At 42.9% G+C, this 20,517-nt stretch overlaps 1 protein-coding gene across 5 annotated transcripts in view; it reads left to right on the top strand.

Annotated features, from left to right (window-relative positions):
• Positions 1-20,517, top strand: part of ERC2 (ELKS/RAB6-interacting/CAST family member 2) — a 1,374,577-nt gene that overhangs the window by 54,530 nt on the left and 1,299,530 nt on the right. For 4 of the 5 annotated variants that reach the window (XM_077452044.1, XM_077452047.1, XM_077452045.1 and 1 more), the window contains exon 2: positions 15,994-16,792. In XM_077452044.1, coding sequence (XP_077308170.1) covers positions 16,139-16,792 — 654 coding nt within the window. In that variant the 5' untranslated portion in view covers positions 15,994-16,138. The remainder of the gene's footprint in view (positions 1-15,993; positions 16,793-20,517) is intronic. The other variant, XM_077452049.1, reaches the window with a different exon arrangement.

Consider the following 20,517-nt stretch of genomic DNA (forward strand, 5'->3'; position numbering starts at 1 on the left):
AACAACAGAATTTTTGCTTGCACATGATTGGATGATGGAAGTCAGCATTTACTAAGCTCTGGAACAACTGCTCTTGCAGAGTGCAACTATTTACCTTTAATAAATCAACCCCTTTGTATTCATTGATGAAAAAACAAGGCTTCTCCTGATCAGAAGAGAAGCACTCAGCCCGTCTCTCTTTAAAGTGGTTGTAAAGGCAGATGTTTTTTTTTTTATCTTAAAGTGGAAGTCAATGCAAAAACTAAAATCCCTGCATCTACAGTATAGTCACCAACATTCTAACACTAACCTATCTAGCCCTAAAAAAAAAAAAAAAAAATCAGTATACATACCTTTTCTGCAGGCGATCTGACCCGATCTGCAGTGGCGGAAGCTCTGCTGAGTACACGTCCAACAACGGCTGTGAAATGAATGGGAAGTGGCGTCACCCATAGAGTTACTATGGGGCTTCCATTGACGGACGTGTCCTCTGCACCCGCCTACACAGAGAAGCTGCAGCTGACAGCTCAGCATGGGATCAGAGCTTCCACCCCTGGAGATCGGGTCGGATCGCCTGTAGAAAAGGTATGTATACTGATTTTTTTCTTTTCAGGGCTAGATAGGTTAGTGTTAGAATGTTGGTGGCTATAAATCAGTGATGGCGAAGTTGGCACCCCAGATGTTTTGGAACTACATTTCCCATGATGCTCAACTACACTGCAGAGTGCATGAGCATCATGGGAAATGTAGTTCCAAAACATCTGGGGTGCCAAGGTTCACCATCACTGCTATAGATGCAGGGATTTTTGTTTTTGCATGGACTTCCACTTTAATACATTATGTGATATAAGACAAATAACTTTCTGTGTGCAGCAGCCCCCCTTAGCCCCCCCAATACTTACCTGAGCCCCATCTCTATCCAGCGATGTGCACAAGTGCCTCAGCCACCCGGGACTCTCCCTCCTCATTGGCTGAGACACAGCAGCCATTGGCTCCCACTGCTGTCCATCAAACTCAGTTAGCCAATAAGAAGATAGAGGGGGCTGGGCCAAACTGTGGCTCCATGTCTGAATGGACACACAGAGATGTGGCTTGGCTCGGGTGGCACTCAAAGGGAGGGTGGGGCTTGGTCCGTCAGCAAGGGACCCGAGAAGAGGAGGATCCAGGCTGCTCTGTGCAAAACCACTACACAGAGTAGATACGTATAACATGTTTGGTTTTTTAAAGGAAAAAAATGAGACTTTAGTATTATGGATCACAGGAGGGCAATTTGTTTTGCACTTCTGTGACCCCTTCTGAAGTCCTCTCTCTGCTGATGTCACGGATATCAGTCCAGGCACCGCGTCATCATGACAATGAAAGTCTGGATCCTCCAGGTGCCTGGACTGACACCCGTCTCAGGCTCTCAGTGGCCGCTCTACCCCCTCCACAACTCAGCGCTGCAATGAGCGAGGAGGGAGACGAGCAAAGAGCTGTGACTGGCAATCTACAGCTCTCTGCTCATGGAGTTCTGAAAACCGAGCTAGTGGTGATGTTCAATCGCTGGGTTTTCAGTGCAGAGGTGCCGGGGGACAGATGCAGCAACAGACCGATGCTGCATCCACCTAGAGAAGCATGAATAGGAAAAAAAAAGAAACCCATACTTCTCTTTTAATGTGATTCTGACAAACCCCAGGCGACAGGTCGCCATAAGGGATGAGGATTTGCATCCTGGCACCTGGGGGTTTGTAGCGTGGGGGGGGGGGGCAGCCAGGCAAAACGGGAGTTGTCCAATGTCAGTCCTAACACTGCAGAGCGCCCAGATGCCGTGAGTGTACGAGACTGGGGGTGGGGAGGGCCGGTGCTGTGAGAGTAGATTAAAGGAGGAGAGGGGGTGGGATTGTAAAGAGCAGATGGAAGATGTGAGCTGTATGGAAGTAGGAGGGGTGGAGTGGGGAAGTGTCCTCTGTGCGGCTCATGGCGGTGTGGACTCAAGCCTTTGCTCCATGCTCCTTGAGCTCATCCTACAAGGTCCCTGGGTGTGGGTCCAGGCTGAGATGTCTCAGCCTCACCTCGGAGCAGGAACCAGGGGCACTGCAGTGGCCCAAAACCTGACCGCCCCTATCTGGTGCGGCCACCTGTCAGTGCAGCATTATCAATGCCATCCTATCAGTGTAGTACCCATCAGTGCTCATCAGTGTTGTACCCATCAGTGCTAATCAGTGCAGTACCCATCAGTGCTCATCAGTGTAGTACCCATTAGTGCTCATCAGTGCAGTACCCATCAATGCTAATCGGTGCAGTACCCATCAGTGCTCATTAATGCACTACCCATCAGTGCAGTACCTATCAGTGCAGTAGCCAACAGTGCAACCTCATCAGTGCAGTACCTATCAGTTCAGGACCCATCAGTGCAGTACTCATCAGTGCAGTACCCATCAACACAGCATCATCAGTGCAGTACCTATCAGTGCCCATCAGTGCAGTACCCATCAGTGCAGTACTCATCAGTGCATCCCCATCAGTACCCATCAGTGCAGTACCCATCAGTGCAGTACTCATCAGAGCAGTACCCATCCGTGCAGTACTCATCAGAGCAGTAGCCATCAGTGCAGTACCCATCAACACAGCCTCATCAGTGCAGTACCTATCAGTGCCCATCGGTGCAGTACCCATCAGAGCAGTACTCATCAGTGCAGCCCCATCAGTACTCATCAGTGCAGTACCCATCAGTGCAATACTCATCAGAGCAGTAGCCATCAGTGCAGTACCCATCAGTGCAGTACTCATCAGAGCAGTAGCCATCAGTGCAGTACCCATCAACACAGCCTCATCAGTGCAGTACCTAACAGTGCCCATCAGTGCAGTACTCATCAGTGCAGCCCCATCAGTACTCATCAGTGCAGTACCCATCAGTGCAGTACTCATCAGAGCAGTAGCCATCAGTGCAGTACCCATCAGTTCAGTGGTCATCAGTGCAGTACCCATCATTGCAGCCCCATCAATGCAGCGTTATCAGTGCCCATCAGTATAGCGTCATCAATGCCATCTCATCAGTGCCACCTTATGAGTGCCGTCTCATCACTGCCACCTCATCAGTGCCCATCAGTGCAACATCATCAATGCCATCTCATCAGTGCTGCCTCATCAGTGTCCATCAGTACAGCATCATCAATGCCCTCTCACCAGTGCCCATCAGTGAAGTGTCATCAGTGCCCATCATGGATAAGAAAAATTACTTATTTGCAAAATTTTATAGCAGAAATTATGAAAAATCTTTTTTTTTTTTAAACGCTAAAATAAAACCCCCAGTGGTGATTAAATATCACCAAAGGAAAGCTCTATTTGTGTGAAAAAAAATATATAAAAATGCCATGGGTACAGTGTTGCATGACCATGTAATTGTCATTCAAAGTGTGACAGCCCTGAAAGCAGAAAACTGGCCTGGGCAAGAAGGGGGGGGGGGGGGGGGGAGTTGAAAAAAATGGCTCCTAACTTTTTTAGCTGGCTCCTAGATTCAAGGCAAATTTATTACAGCCAATGTGTGAAATTCTTCACTTTATACATTGCCTAGGCATGCCTGATTTCACACATTGTCTGTAATATATATATATAGTTACAGACTTTAAAAAAGAAACAAACTTTTTAACCCCTTAAAGCGTTTGTTACCCCAACACTTTATATTCCTGATATGTGCCTGCTGTACCATGAACTTATATGAGAAAGTCTTCTGTTCTCTTTGTTTTGCTTCCATTGTGTGAAATTCCTGGTGTGCCTGCCAGTCCCTCTGCTTTCCTACCGTGGTCACCTCCAATGATCACACTTGCTCTGACACTCCCCTAAACAGCCATTCACTGGGAAGGTCAGTATGCTGGTGCTCCTCCTCCACCCCCCAGCTCTTATGCAGCGGGACAGAGGGAATGTGATCACTTATAAAAAAGGCAAAAATGGTACTTATAATTTATTTTTTATATCTATACAAAAATGTTTTGCCTTTCATTTCTATTTTAAACTGAATGGGTTGTTTTACAAGGTGATTGTTTACAATCACTTTAAGACCTGCTGTATGCATATTTGTTGTAGGACAGACTGGGCCTTATGCTATTCTGCCACATGATGATGTGCTTGGTTATTATCTTATAACATCCCTTGGCAAGTCCATGTTCGTTGAGATTCCGAGTCGTGTCATGTTTTCCATGTAAATGTACTTTCCCTACAGTACATATGTATATTGATCTTCTCTTTGTTTTTCTCATTTTATTTTTCTTGTGAATTTCTAATCTGAAATCTCAATAAAAAATAAAAATGACAGTGCCATCATCCATATACTGAAATAGAAGGCACAATGTAAATTAAACAGTGTGTGTTTAATTTCACTTTAAATATATTTTTCAACTTAAAGTGATTCTAAAGCCATAAGGTTTTTTCTTTTTATCTTAATGTATTCCATGCATTAAGATAAAAAAAAAACCTACGCCTGGTTTTGTAACTGGATTGTTTCATATTTTTTTTTTTTTTTGCACACCAATGTGATGATTTCTGTATTTCTGCATGTCTGACACAAATAAAGAATTGACAAAAAAATTTGAAAAAACCATCTGTGTATAGCAGCGGCCCCAATCAACCCCCCTAATACTTTACCTGAGCCCATCTTGATTCAGCGATGTGCACAAGCACCTCGGCCGTCCGGGACTCTCCCTCTTGATTGGCTGAGACACAGCAGCGGCGCCATTGGCTCCTGCTGCGGTCAATCAAAATCAGTTAGTCAATCAGGAGAGAGAAGAGGCAGCTCTATGTCTGAATGGACACATAGAGCTTCGGCTCGGGTTCCCCCCATAGCATGCTGCTTGCTGTGGGGGCACTCAACAGGTGGGAGGAGCCAAGAAAGCTGGAGAGGGACCTGAAAAGAGGGTGCTCTGTGCAAAACCACTACACAGATTAGGTAAGTATAAAATGTTTGTTATTTTTAAAGGAAAAAAAAAAAAACAAGACTTTAGTATCACTATAATGCATTCTTTGCATTAAGGTGAAAAACCTTCTGTGATGCAAAATCCCCCCTCCCCCCAGCCCCACCTTATACTTACCTGAGTCTGATCCGATACAGAGATGTGCACGAGAGCAGCAGATTGACAGCAATCGGCTATCCTGAGCTAGCGGGGGGGCTGGGCCGAGCCACAGAGGGTGGCTCGGGAGTGATCACGCAAGGGTGCCCCAATAGAAAGCGGCTTTCTTTTACAAAGGTTTTATTAGTATTAATTAACAAGTTTACATTCCAATACAATAGGCTGTCATACAAATAACAGTTCAGGTGTTTCACAGTATAGAAGTTATTAAAGAAGGCTGTTGCCCAGGCGATTCTAACATTGTCTGTGTCCGGGAGAACCCGGGTTTTCACATGACTGCAACAGAAGTATGTCATACAATACAGTAACAGCCCATAGTAATCATCTACTGGTAATTGGTAAGACAAAAGAAAGAAGGAGAGAAAAAGATGTATAATGAGTCAAGAGAAGATTAAAAGAGGTCGTTGAATAAGAAACAGGGGAGAAGTAGTGAGGGTTAAAAGAGAGAAGGAAGGAGGGTCAAGGAAGAGAGAGGGGAGGGAGGGAAGAGAATGGGCTCGCAGGTTGTGCACCACCGGTCCCTACATTGATAATATAGCAACATCGAATCTAGGAGAATAATGATATGCAATCCAGGGCTGCCAGACACGTAGGAACTTGGCATGAGTGTCAGAAACAACAGAAGACAATTTTTCATTGACCATAACATCATTCAGTCGGTTCTTGACCGCTTCGAAACTCAGGGCTGGGGTTCTCCATGCTCTGGCTATTGTCAATTTAGTTGCAGTAAACAGATGTTGCGCCAATTGGCGCTCTGGGCGTAACAGCGCAGTGATTGGTTTGCCAAGGAGTGCCTCAAACGGATCCCTTTTAAGATTCACTCGAAGTAGGCTACGAAGCAATGCGTACACCCTGACCCATAGTCTGCACACACGTGGGCACGTCCACCAAATATGGGCCATAGTGCCTTCTTGGGCACATTCCCTAAAGCAAAGAGGGGAACAGGTTGGGACAAAGCGAGCCAGGCGCGTCGGGGTATAATACCACCGGTATAACACCTTATATGCATTTTCCAGAATCACTACATTGCGCGAGCAGTTGGATATAGCTAGAGTCATTGCCTGCCATTCCTCTGGGTCCAGCTTCTTCCCTAACTCTCTCTCCCACTGTGAATGGTAAGACCGCACTGGAGGTCTCCTCTTAGAAACCAGAGCTGAGTATATCATAGATATCAGACCAGGGGAGTGGGGCCTGGATCTGCAGATGCTCTCAAACGGTGTCAACCTGTATGGGGCGTCCTGAGATTTAATGAGACTCCGGAGGAAATGACGGATCTGTAGATACCTGAAATATTCTCGTAGAGGTATGTCATGTGACGAGCGTAAAGCATCATAGGTTAAGATTTTAGTGGGAGTAAGCAAGGAGTGTACGTCGCCGAAGCCATTCATGGTCCACCACCTGAATTGCGCTGTGTCGTTAAGGCCTGGAGGGAGAAGTGGGCAACGTAAAAGTCGCAACAGCGGGAGATGGGGAGAAGCCAGCCCCGCCGAGTACTTCACTGAGTCCCAAACTCGTAGCGTATGAATCATACAAGGCCCTGTGATCTTAGGGCGATGTATAGGCGGGAGCCATGGTAAGGAAGAAATTGGGACGGGGTCAGTCTCAAGCAGATCAATAGTCGCCCATAGCGGGAGTTGATATGTCTCATGGAGATGAGAGAGCGGAGCAATGGTAGCAGCCACGTAGTAGTCTCTTATATTCGGGACCGAGAGGCCCCCATTACTTTTGTTGGCGAACAGGATTTGTTTATTAATACGGGGGCGAGACGATCCCCAGATAAATTGCAGGATCTTACGCTGATGGGTATTGAGGACGTGGGAGGGAATTGGGATGGGGAGAACCCTAAAATAGTAAAGTAATTTCGGGAGATAAGCCATTCTGATGGCTGTTATTCTCCCAAACCATGAGAGAGGTAAGGAGGACCATGCCGACAACATATCCGTCAGTTTTTTGAATAAAGGTGGATAATTTGCCTGATATAAAGCCTGATATGCCGATGTGAGGCGGATTCCCAAATAAGGCAAAGAGGAAACCCATTGGTAAGGAAAGGCCGACTGCAAGTCTCCCAGTAATTCCACAGAGAGGTTAGTCGACAATGCCTTCGATTTAGATGAGTTAATTTGGAGTCCTGAGAGAGAAGCAAAGGATTGCAACAGTGTATGTAAGTTTGGCAGGGAAGTTCTAGGAGAGGTGACAGAAAGGAGAATGTCATCAGCGAATAAGGAGATCTTATGTGGGCACCCCGCTATTTCTATGCCCCGGATATCTGGATGAGCTCTTATTGCCTCCGCCAGAGGTTCCAGTGCCAACACAAAAAGAAGGGGTGACAGCGGGCATCCCTGGCGGGTTCCCCTGTGGATATTAAAAATGGGGGATTCAAATCCGTAATATTTAATTTTTGCTCGGGGGGAATTATATAGGGCCGACATCCAAGTCATAAAAGAAGTCCCGAACCCATAGTGCCGTAGGACAGACATAAGATAGGGCCAGGATAAGGAGTCAAAGGCCTTATTTATATCGAGGGAGAGAAGCATGGATTCCTGAGAGCGAGCCTGGGCTATATGTTGGAGTTGAATTATACGTCGAATTGCATCACCCGCCTGTCTCTGTGGTACGAAGCCAACCTGGTCTTTTTTTATTAAACGGAGGAGAAAAGAGTTTAGTCGAGTCGCCAAGATTTTTGTCAAAAGTTTCATATCTACATTGATGAGCGAGATCAGCCTGAAATTAGCCCAAGATGAGTGGTCACGGTCCGGTTTAGGAATCATCACCACATTTGCTGTCAGAAGATCTGGGGAGAGAGGGCTGCCGTTTTTCACCGAATTGTACATTGCCACCAGGTGGGGGGCTACTACCGATGCCAGCTTCCTATAATAAAGTGCGGTGTACCCATCAGGCCCAGGACGTTTTCCCACCTTAAGCTCTTTTATTGCTTGCAGAACTTCGGTGAGCTGAATATCCCTATCCATGAGGGTAACGTGAGCCCCCGTTAAGGATGGAAGCGAAAGGCTTTCCAGGAAGTCTGCCGTGCTCTGAGCCGCATTGCCCTCCGGTGCCGCGTACAGCTTCGCAAGGCGGTACCCAAATTCTTCCAAAACATGCTTCGGGTTCCCTGATAGGACATTGTTGCGATCTCGCAAGGTTATCGGGTTCAATTTAGGGGTAAAGGTTCGGAGTCTGTTAGCTAGCATACGGTTGGGCTTATTTGCTCTCGCATACCACCGCTGGCGGGACCAGCGTAGTATACGCTCAGCACCCTCAGTGAGGCATAGATCAAGCTCCGATCTGGCTAATTCCAGCAACTTACGGTTGCCCGGGGTGGGAAATTGTTTAAACTGCTCGGATAGTGACTCCAATCGGGACTCAAGCTCTTTTTGTTTCATCTCTCTAGCCCTCTTGCGGGCCGAAGCCAGACCAATTATTCGACCTCGTAACACCGCTTTATAAGCCTCCCAGAGGACCACCGGAGACTGCACCGAGCCCAGGTTCTCACAAAAGTAGTCCTCTGAAGCCCTAACAATATCCGCCGTCACCCCTGCATGTGAAAGAAGGGAATCATTCATCACCCAAGGAGAAAATCTAGGTCTATCTAGAATAGAGTGACAGACAACTAGCACCGGGTCGTGATCCGACCAAGGAACAGCCAAAATTGAGGCCGATACCACTAACGGAAGATGACGTCTGAGCATAAACATATGGTCTATCCTTGAGTGAACCTGATGGGGGTGAGAGTAATGGGTGTAGTCCCTGCCCTGGGGATGGTACTCCCTCCACAAGTCAACTAAGTCAAGAAAGCGGCTTTCTATGGGGGCACTTGCTGGAGAGGAGGATCCTGGAGCGCTGCCAGAAGAAGATTGGAGCTGCTCTGTGCAAAACCATTGCACAGAGCAGTTAAGTATACCATGTTTGTTATTTAAAAAAAAAAGAAATCTTTAAAGTCGCTTTAAGAGGCAAAGGAACAAAATCTGTATGTCCCTTGTTATATAATGGTATCACACCATTCTGAGGGTCGTCAAACTGTCCATTTGACTTCACCCGTGTGGGAAGTTCCCATTTGTCATTGATGGGTTCACACTGATGCATTCTCTTTTATTCTCACTTTTCCCTAAAAAGAACTTTTCAGATCTCTTCTCCTGTTGCTCTTGTTTGATATTTTATTTTATTGATGGTATAGTCTTCCAAATTACAAATGAAAAATTGTGGTGTCGTGATGTTACATTGCCTGTATCGAGCAGCACGGGCCTCTAACAATTGTCTTCCTTGCAGAGCTCTTTCTTAATTAACTGTGAGCTCTTTCAACCAAAGGGCACTCTGCATAAAGCAGAGATGATTTCAGCATCAGAGATCAGAGATACCTGGTGTATGGCTGGACTTTGCAGGATATTACAGATGGTTTATCTGTTTAATAAATCATTTTATTTTTCTGGGCTTGGTTAAGGCAGATTCTGCAGGAATAACAAATGTAGACTACTTCCAGCTGTGATTTTGTGCAAAATATGGGCTAAATACTATTAAAACAAACCTGGGATTTGCCCATTTGAAGCAAAGAAATACGTTTGCGTTATTCTCCTTCCTAGCTCATACTCACTCCCTTTGCTTCCGCACTGCTCCATTGCAGAAAATACATAGTGTGGAGGATACTGTATATGATTTGCTCCTTGTAGCAACACTGGGCAAATCAACAGCTCATATACAGGTCCTTATTTATATAGACTGAATAGAGTGGCAGGGAGCCAAAGAAAGGTAAGTGAATTCTCCTGGGGGGTGGCTGAATTAAAGTGACGTGTTATTTTGTCCTCTGTGGGTTAAGCACAGGCTTCCTTTAAAAGAAATTATCGGGTGACTGACTTTGTTAGACCTTATACATATAATGCCGTAGAGCAGTGGTCTCCAAACTGCGGCCCTTTTTTTCCTTTATCTGACCCTTAGGGTACAATCCCTTCCACTGACGCCAGCAGTTGGGCACTATTACTCTTACTGACACCAATGATTGGGCACTATACCTTCCACTGACACCAACAACGGGCCAATACTTCTCCCACTGACACCAATAATAGTGCACCATTTCTTCCATTGACACCAAAAAGGGGCACCATCAATTATGCACTATTCCTTCCATTGACACTATCAACTGATGACTATTCCTTCCACTGACACTAACGATGAGGCACTATTCCTTCCAGTGACACCAACAATGTTTCACTATTTCTCTTACTGACCTCAACTATTCTTTCTACTGACACCAACAATGGGGCAGTCTTCCTTACACTGACAGCAAGGAGGGGGCACTATTCCTCCCGCTGATATCAACCATGGGACACTATTTCTCCCATTGATTCCAACCAATGAGCACTATTTCATCCATTGACACCAAAGATGGGGGGCACTATTCCTCCCACTGACACCAATTATGGGGCACTAGTCCTGCCCCTAATACTAAAGTTGGGGCATTGTTTACTCCCACTGATCCCAGGACATTTTCTACTCCAACTGGCCACAGTCTGGGCCATGAGACTAGATTCTGTAGAACAGACAGTTGTACACGCAGGCCAAAAGTCAGGCAGTTCTGCCAAACCAGCCAATTTCAAGTGATTTTCGGCCTGTGCGTACAAGGTTTTACCCATGACTCTACATTCCCATTGTTACCGTTGCCTGATTCCCAAAAGCAATGCTTGTTTGGTGATATGAGACACTATAAAGGTTTCATTTTTGTATTTTATTAAGGTTTTGGGTTAATTTTAGTATTTTATTTTATTTTTATTTTATTTTATTTTGTACCATTTATTTTCTTCAAGTAAACATTTTATATAGAGAACATTCATGCCACAGGATTTATAGAGTGTAATAGATGTTTTTTTAAGAGAGAGTACAGTAGAATCTGTCTGTCTATAGGCTCCTTCTTTCCAATTGAATCTTTGGATTTGACTTTAAACCGCAGAAGGAAAGATCTGGCTAATTTAGTCTGTGTAAATTCCAGCTTGTGCTATTGAGCTATGTGATTCTTCTGTTGACCATTTTCACTGAGAATGTTTGGGGAAAATCTAACATTTTGAGTAGTTATCACAAGGATAAAACACAATCATGCATTGGGGGAGATTTTAGTGGGGACTCTGAGGACATTCATTTCCTTTCACTTCCTGTTGTGTCTACATGACAGGAAATTAAGGGAAATCTCTTGCATAGGAGGACACAGATAGGAAAAAAACACATACAATTAAAGTACTACTTTTTTACATAATGCTATGATGGATAAATCCCTTATGGATAAATATTGCAGGGTTCTGTTTCATGTGCTATATTTGAAGTCAGTAAGAGTCAAAACAATTAACAATTTGATGTTCTGAATTGCAGCAATCCAATTTCTGCCTATATATCCTGTAAACAGAGTTATTGCTGTATCAGTGGGCATTTCAGAAATTATATCAATCTAGTCTGTTGCTTTTTAGAATAAGTTATGTTCCTTAATTCAATAAGAAGCTTATTCAGTTTATTTGATTTTTGGTGAAATGGTTCATTGCTTCTTCCTGTATACAGAAAATGATCTTGGTTATGACAATGCGCCTTACATGTTTTTATATCTATTCTTTTAAATCTCAATGTGGCAGAGAAAAATGAGTACTGTCAATCTCAATGTAACAGATTAGTTAACCAAAAACTGAGATTTCAGCATTTAGGAACGTAAACTTAAACCTGGGAGTTTCCAGTATCTCTATTGGTGACTATACACAGAGCAATTTTATCTACGATTGTATTGTTGATCAGTTCACAGTCTGGGAGAAAAATACGTTCAGAACATCAATTAGGCACCTACGCACTAATTAAAATTGTTCAATATGATTGCACCATATACTTGAAAAGGTTTGAAAACAGTTTGAAACACATTAGTAAGAAGCGATTGTCCCATTCTTACCCTATGTGACATACTGACTGATTACCCATTCACCACAATGGTGGTCTCAGGGCTTATCTGGGTAGGCTTACGGGTCGGGGGAATCCCCTCCCTTCTCTCCTGTCTTTTCTGATGGGGTGAGAGATTGGATGAGAGTTGTGGCTCCTGGTTTTTTCTTCCTTGTTATGAGAAAGATATTCGTCCTCTTGGTACCATCTTTTATCAGATTATACCACCTACAGAAATTATCCCTGAAGAAGGAGTCAAGTGTCTCTGAAACGCATTGGATGTCTTTATGTGATTTCTGATTATGTAAAATTATGGACAAATAAGTACTAATAAATTGTACTCGTGTGTATTTCTAGTATGTAATATTAATTTTCATATGTGGAATTTTAACACATCATACTGTTTATAATAATAATTTTTAATGCGACCATAATAAAGTTTGTAAATATTTTGCTAAATATCGTATTTTTGAGCCACTAAAGTCCCGTTCAATGGGAGCAATTTTCATATTATATATGTGACGTACTGTAATCTATAAAAAAACAAATAACTTTAAAAAAAAATAATAATAATATATATACAGTGGTGTGAAAAAGTGTTTGCCCCCTTCCTCATTTCCTGTTCCTTTGCATGTTTGTCACACTTAAGTGTTTCGGAACATCAAACCAATTTAAACAATAGTCAAGGAAAACACAAGTAAACACAAAATGCAATTTGTAAATTAAGGTGTTTATTATTAAAGGTGAAAAAAAATCCAAACCATCATGGCCCTGTGTGAAAAAGTGATTGCCCCCTAAACCTAATAACTGGTTGGGCCACCCTTAGCAGCAACAACTGCAACCAAGCGTTTGCGATAACGTGCAATGAGGCTTTTACAGCGTCCTGGAGGAATTTTGGCCCACTCATCTTTGCAGAATTGTCCTAATTCAGTTACATTAGAGGGTTTTCGAGCATGAACGGCCTTTTTAAGGTCATACCACAACATCTCAATAGGATTCAGGTCAGGACTTTGGCTAGGCCACTCCAAAGTCTTCATTTTGTTTTTCTTCAGCCATTCGGTGGTGGACTTACTGGTGTGTTTAGGATCATTGTCCTGCTGCAGAACCCAAGTTCGTTTCAGCTTGAGTACACGAACAGATGGTCGGACATTCTCCTTCAGGATCTCTTGGTAGACAGCAGAATTCATAGTTCCTTTTATCACGGCAAGTCTTCCAGGTCCTGAAGCAGCAAAACAGCCCCAGACCATCACACTACCACCACCATATTTTACTGTTGGTATAATGTTCTTTTTATGAAATGCAGTGTTCCTTCTACGCCAGATATACTTGGACACACACCTTCCAAAGAGTTCCACTTTTGTCTCATCGGTCCACAGAATGTTGTCCCAAAAGTCTTGGGGATCATCAAGATGTGTTGTGGAGAAATTGAGACGAGCTTTGATGTTCTTTTTGCTCAGCAGTGGTTTTCTCCTTGGAACTCTGCCATGCAGGCCATTTTTGCCCAGTCTTTTCCTGATGGTGGAGGCATGAACGCTGACCTTAACTGAGGCAAGTGAAGCCTGCAGTTCCTTGGACGTTGTTGTGGGGTCTTTTGTGACCTCTTGGATGAGTCGTCGCTGCGCTCTTGGGGTAATTTTGGGCGGCCGGCCACTCCTGGGAAGGTTCACCACTGTTCTATGTCTTCGCCATTTGTGGATAATGGCTCTCACTGTGGTTCGCTGGATTCCCAAAGCTTTGGAAATGGCTTTATAACCCTTTCCAGACTGATAGATCTCAATTACTTTTTTTCTCAATTGTTCCTGAATTTCTTTGGGTCTCGGCATGATGTGTAGCTTTTAAGGATCTTCTGGTGGACCTTACTGTGTCAAGCAGCTCCTATTTAAGTGATGCCTTGATTGTGAACAGGTGTGGCAATAATCAGGCCTGGGTGTGGCTAGAGAAATTGAACTCAGGTGTGGACAACCACAGTTATAGTATGTTTTAACAAGGGGGGCAATCACTTTTTCACACAGGGCCATGATGGTTTGGATTTTTTTTCACCTTTAATAATAAACACCTTCATTTACAAATTGCATTTTGTGTTTACTTCTGTTGTCCTTGACTATTGTTTAAATTGGTTTGATGTTCCGAAACACTTAAGGGTCCTTTCACACGGGGCGGATCAGTTCTGATCCGCCCCGTGGATATCCGTTTGCTCAGCGGAGATCACTCCGCCGATCCCCGCTGAGCAGGGAGATGACAGGTCCGTCTCTGCACACTGCGCAGGGACGGACCTGTCACAGCGCCGCTCTCCCCTATGGGAGATCGGATGACGACGGACCGCAGTGCCCGTCGTCATCCGATCCGCAGACGGATGGAAAAATAGCTTTTTCCTCCGTTACACTTTTTCGGATCGGAGCGGGTCGGATGTCAGCGGACATGTCACCGCTGACATCCGACGCTCCATAGACCTCTATGGAGCACCCGTTCAGGTCCGCCTGAAAAACTGACAGGCGGGCCTGAACGGGACATCAGTGTGAAAGAGGCCTTAGTGTGACAAACATGCAAAGGAACAGGAAATGAGGAAGGGGGCAAACACTTTTTCACACCACTGTATATATATATATATATATATATATATATATATATATATATATATATATATATATATATATATATATATATATATATATATATATACTTTATTTTTGATACAAATTAAGCAGTGCGCATGTTCAACTGTTGTTCTTAAATTTGTACAAACACATATTTTATGGTATTCACAACATTATTATAATATAAATAAAAACAATATTTCTACAATGTTTCTACATTGTATATTTCCATATGCTACATTCTATATTTCTACAAAATAGCTTTCTCTACCCGTACAAAGAAATAGCCTTTAAATTTGTCTTGATTTAAAAAAAAAAATCATATATCAAGCTTTCCTGCAAAATAATAAAATTAACAATTGTTAAAATAATAGGGAGTGAAAAGATCATTGGATGCGCCGTACACTTAATGGTTATATTGATCTATCTGCATTCCTACGATCAGATTTTCCTTCCAGTCTGATCATTAATAATACCTTCCCCAAAATAATAAAATTAACAATTGTTAAAATAATAAGGTGTGAAAGATTGTTGGAGGAGCCATACACTTAACGGTTGTATTGATCTATCTGGTCTTCGGTGATCAGATTTTCCATCCAGACTGATCCTATATCACACCTTTCCCCAAATAATAAAATGAACTGTCCTTAAAATAACAATGAATTGGAAGATCGTTGGATGCTTGATATGCTTTACGGTAGACATATTGATCTACCTATCTCCCTTGTCTCCTCCTCCCGTGCTTGTCTCCAGGACTTACCCAGAGCCTCTCCTATCCTCTAAAACTCCCTACCCCAATCTGTCCGGCTATCTCCTACTGTGTCCACTTTTAGACGATCCCTGAAAACTCATCTCTTCAGGGAAATCTATCCCGCCTTTAGCTAATAACCAAATCTTTATTTCTCCCATTAGTTCATCCCTCACATTTATTACCTTTTGTTCCGCTAACCCCTCCCTATTAGATTATTAGCTCCCAGGAGCAGGGCCATCCTAACCCTCTTGTATTGAATTGCATTGTTGCTGTATTGTCTCCCTTCTATTGTAAAGTGCTGAGCAAACTATTGGCACTATATAAATCCTGTATTGTAATAATAATATCTACTTTCTTACAAAGTTTTTCCATGTAGACTGGTCAGAATCATTTTAGTTTGTGTCTTTTTGATGATTTATAGATTCAATTGTTTCATCCAGTTTTGTGAAGAATCATTTGATCAGATCGTTATGTGCATGGCCATTGTATAGCTAGTGCTACTTGGGCCATTTTTATTGGCTTAGACATTTAGACATTGGCTTAGGCTGGAATTTTTGGGTGCGATTAGATAATAGGACCCAGTAACATAAATGCTGTATTTATTTGAAAAGTTTTTTGAGCTATACAATATACATATATTTATGGTTTTACTGTTTGTATTTCGTTTTAGGTTTGTTTTGCTTGGAGGGTCTTCATGATGGACAGACAACAGTGAAATTCCAAACAACTCTCTAGGTGCTGGGGAGCAGATAGCTATTGTATTAGTGTGATTGAGATTCCAGTTATACTATCTTGTACCAAACTACAGCACAGCTATGTATGGAAGTGCTCGTACAATCACTAATCTGGAAGGCAGTCCTTCCAGATCACCTCGTTTGCCAAGATCACCTCATTTGGGCCATAGAAGAACAAGCAGTGGAGGAGGTGCAGGTAAAACACTGTCAATGGAGAATATACAATCCCTTAATGCAGCCTATGCAACGTCTGGACCCATGTACTTGAGTGACCACGAGGGTGTAGCATGTACAACATTTCCAAAAGGAACTATGACGCTTGGAAGGGCTACGAATCGAGCAGTCTATGGAGGAAGGGTCACAGCCATGGGCAGCAGTCCAAACATTGCTTCAGCTGGCCTTTCCCACACTGATGTCTTGTCCTACACTGACCACATAGGCTTGACCAGCTCCTCTCACCATCATCACCACCATCACCAGATTCCTTCCATGTTGAGACAGGTAAGAGACAGCACAATGCTCGATCTTCAGGTTCAGCTGAAGGACCTACAGAGGGAAAATGAGCTTCTACGGAAGGAGCTGGACATTAAAGACAGCAAGCTGGGATCTTCCATGAACAGTATTAAAACATTCTGGAGCCCAGAACTAAAAAAAGAAAGAGTCCTTCGTAAGGAGGAGGCAGCTAGGATGTCTGTTCTGAGGGAGCAGATGAGAGTTTCGCATGAAGAAAATCAGGTAAAAATGTTTTTACCTGGGGTAAAAATGTTTCTTCACACCTCAATTAGACATTTTTCAGGAGCTATTTAAAATTGAACATATCATCCATGCCTTTTCCATTTATGTAGTACAACTCTAGTTAAAGTGTATGTCCCACCCAATTTCATTTCTTCATTTTTGGTAGAGTAGTAAAGTGTTCAAACTTTGGCAAGTTTTACTGGTATCTGGTGCTTCATTAGAGAGAAATTTATGTTCACTTTCTGTCCTGCTGACATTTTCTCAGACAGGTAGTGAAGGTAATTCTCCAACAGCAATACAGACAAATATAAATATTCTTTATTTTAGTAGAATAAGGGAAGCCTAGAATTCCTGTTAGATTTGTATTTCTGCCTGTGTTTCTGTTGCAGATTTTAAATAATTTCCAGAGACACCGGACAGGAAGTCAGAGTAAATTTCTTTAACGGAGCCCCAGATCACAGTGAAAACTAGAGTTCTAACCTTTTCCCACTCCATTCAAAGATAGAAAATAGTTTTTGGGTTTACATACACTTTAACAGCATGTCCATGACCTGATGCTGTAGATTACATTAGCTTGGTTGACATGAAAGAAAGGTATTGTGTGTTTTCAGTGGCACATAATTCCTTTAGTATCTACATTAAAATAACTTTGATGGGACTCACATTTTTACATTGTTGCTTTTACCTAAATATGTTGCTTTGTTAGTTCTAGGGATCTATAGCTTAACCACTGAAAGGAGGGTAGATTTTCCACTTCCATCAAGCTACTAATCTACTTAAAGCGGAACTAAAGGCACAAATACACATGACAGGTCCCAGAAGACTTCGGGACCAGTCACAGAGCACTGCTCACGCATTCAAAGTGGGCACCCAGCTGTGAAGCTGCAAGCTGTCAGAGCCAGGTGCCCATAGGGAAGATGCCGGTGCTGGCGCCAGTTAGAGAGGACACAGGGAGAGCACGACTGGGGGTGAGCACACCGCTGGATCATGGGACAGGTGAGTGGCTGTTTATTAAAAGTTTTTTTAGCTGCTGACTTTTAACTTTCACTTCAGAGCTGGAGCTCCGCTTTAAAAAATACTTTAAAAGACTATGTTATCTTTAAAGTGTTTGTTCACCTTTACAGAAAAAAATTAAAGCTGAACTAACACTATACACCCCCCTAACCCAGTCCCTCTGGCGATCCTGAGCTATTGGGGGGGGGGGGGGGATCAGGGGTGGGAAGGGTGTAAGGTGTTGCCTCACTGACTTTTTAAAGGAGAAGTTTTGCCAAAGCTTTTTTAGCCATACTTCTTATTTGGGTCATAGGAATGCACTTATTTCTGCAATCCTGTGATCCAGTTTCAGCCGCCGGCGGACTAAAGCCTGCTGTTGGCTGACATCCCAGAGAAGGTCCAGGCTCTTCATTGGTCCCGAAATAATTATTGGGATAAACCCAGATGCTGACTGACAGCTAGCTCAGCCTCTAAGTGTACTTCTGCCCCCTCCCCAGGCCAGCATTCAAGTGAGCACTGGAGAAGCAAAGCAGAGAGCAGGTAACTGACAGTCAGCGCTCTCTGCTCACTGAAGATTGAGAACTGAGCGATCAGCAGTCATGTGATCGCTCAGTTCTCAGTCTTAAGGGCGGTGGAGACAGCCGTAGCTTCAGATCGATGCTGCAGCCACATGCAGCAGCTGAGTATTATTGTTTTTTTTCTTTTTAAATCCCACACTTCTCTTTTAAGTAGATTATTATTAAAGCAAATAGGCAAAAAATACCAGGTTTTACTTGTAGCTCTGTATGCGACATCGGAAAACCACAGCTAGCAGCACATGAGAAAAAGGAGGTGTGGGATATTTTATCCCTGTAAATACAGGGAAAATTCAGGTATTCTAAAACATTTCCTTGATTACTGGTTGCTTATTAGCAATTATATATTTGATATAAAATGACTTTTGTTTTCTTTGATTAGTTAAAGTAGTGTCCAATTTTTTGTAAGTTGTGATACCTATTAAATAGGCCAATAGTGTCAGCTCTGGCAGGTGGCTGCAGTATAATGTAAGATTGGAGGTCTGTGTAAGGCATTTTTTGGTTCGAAATAACAGAAATACCCATTACATACCGTATTTTGCACAAACTTGGCTCACTGTTCTGACGTTAGCAGTCATGCCAATCCATAGACATTTGTACTGTTTGGCTTAGCAAGCTTTAGTCACATACTGTATGTGGGTTGCTTTTTATATGCTGGGTCTGCATTTAAACACCCACTGTCTGCTAATATGGTTTTAAATATCTAATTTGCTGTTTGCTGTTTTTTTCTAAGCAATATACATTCTGAAATGTATTGGTTACAGTTTTTTTGTTAAAAATAAACATATAAATACATAAATACTGTACATATCTTTTCCAAAAAGCCAGAGAGCTGGCAAAGGATAGAAGATGAGCGAACCCTGAATAGAAGCAGTATTCCAAGTACACAATGAAAGGAAATAGTAGGTATTCTGGATGACCACCATTCTTATAGGTACACCAACAGGGCCCTCACCTGGGGACACCGAATGAAACGAGAGGCGGGTTTTGCATTCAGAAAATGTCTACCTTTATTAGGTACGTATACAGCTTATATATGGTTCAACTTACCAATAGAAAGAAGATAGGGGGAGTGGTTAGTAAATTATGTATTTGTATAGAAATATATAGTTATATGGTTATACAAGTCAGTGACCCTTTAAGACACATTATCATGAGTTAACACGGGTCAACAGACCATCTGGTTATGAGTCATAAGTCATGCATCCTGTTCCATGGCCTACAGAACAGGGAACGGGAAAGGACAAACCAAACCACAATGATATATATAGAGTATAGTGCTGTGCAAGCAGTTTTCTTGTGCTAAAATCTAAAATGGAGTCACAATGGTTTGGGCTTATTATTACACACAAAGCTCACATATGCACATGTAGTGCCAACAGTGGGTAAACTGAGAGAGTTGAGGAGGAGCTACAGAATCAAGGCTGCTGAGTAACCTGTACTATACAGAAGTACTGAAAATAAGCTTCTATGTGTACCTCGCTGATTTAGTTTCACGTGGTTACAAGGGTCTGATGTTCCCTAAGTTCATCACTACACAAAATGCCTTCCCTTGTCTGATGAGAGTGCCTTACCTGGCATTAAAAGCCAAAATAGAGTTGGAGGGCAAGCCTCAATGTCAAATTGCAGGCAGAACATTCTTAATTGGTAATTGCTTGTAGAGGTGTATAGGCAACGGGTTTGGTGGCAGTTGGACTATCCCCTCATCAGGGTGTTTTTTTTTAGAACTTGGGTCTCCATACTTTCTAAACAAAGAGCCAGTTTAGTGGTTGTCAGGCTTTAGGGCAACTGGACTCTCACCAGTGGGAGTACAAAAATTACATCACAGGTGGATGCAAGGAATAATGCTCCATTGTTGGTGACAGTGGGAGGAATACTGCTCCAATGTTGGTGTCAGTAGAAGAAACAGTTCCTCATAATTGGCATCAGTGGAAGCAATACTACCCCATCATAGCTGTCAGTGGAACAAAAATAGTGCACAATCGTTTATATCAGAGAAGGAATTATACCTCATCATTGATGCCAGTGGAAGAAATAATGCTCCACCATTGGTGACAGTGGAAAGAATTTTTTTTTCTTTGTGTAAGTATAACCGGATAAAATGAAAAGTTATATATGCAAAATATGTTTGGTGATATGCACGCAATGGAATTGTAT

The sequence above is a fragment of the Lithobates pipiens genome, unplaced genomic scaffold, assembly GCF_037356315.1.
Source record: "Lithobates pipiens isolate NorthernLeopardFrog02 unplaced genomic scaffold, aLitPip1_a1.2 Scaffold_23, whole genome shotgun sequence".
Classification (NCBI taxonomy): domain Eukaryota; kingdom Metazoa; phylum Chordata; class Amphibia; order Anura; family Ranidae; genus Lithobates; species Lithobates pipiens.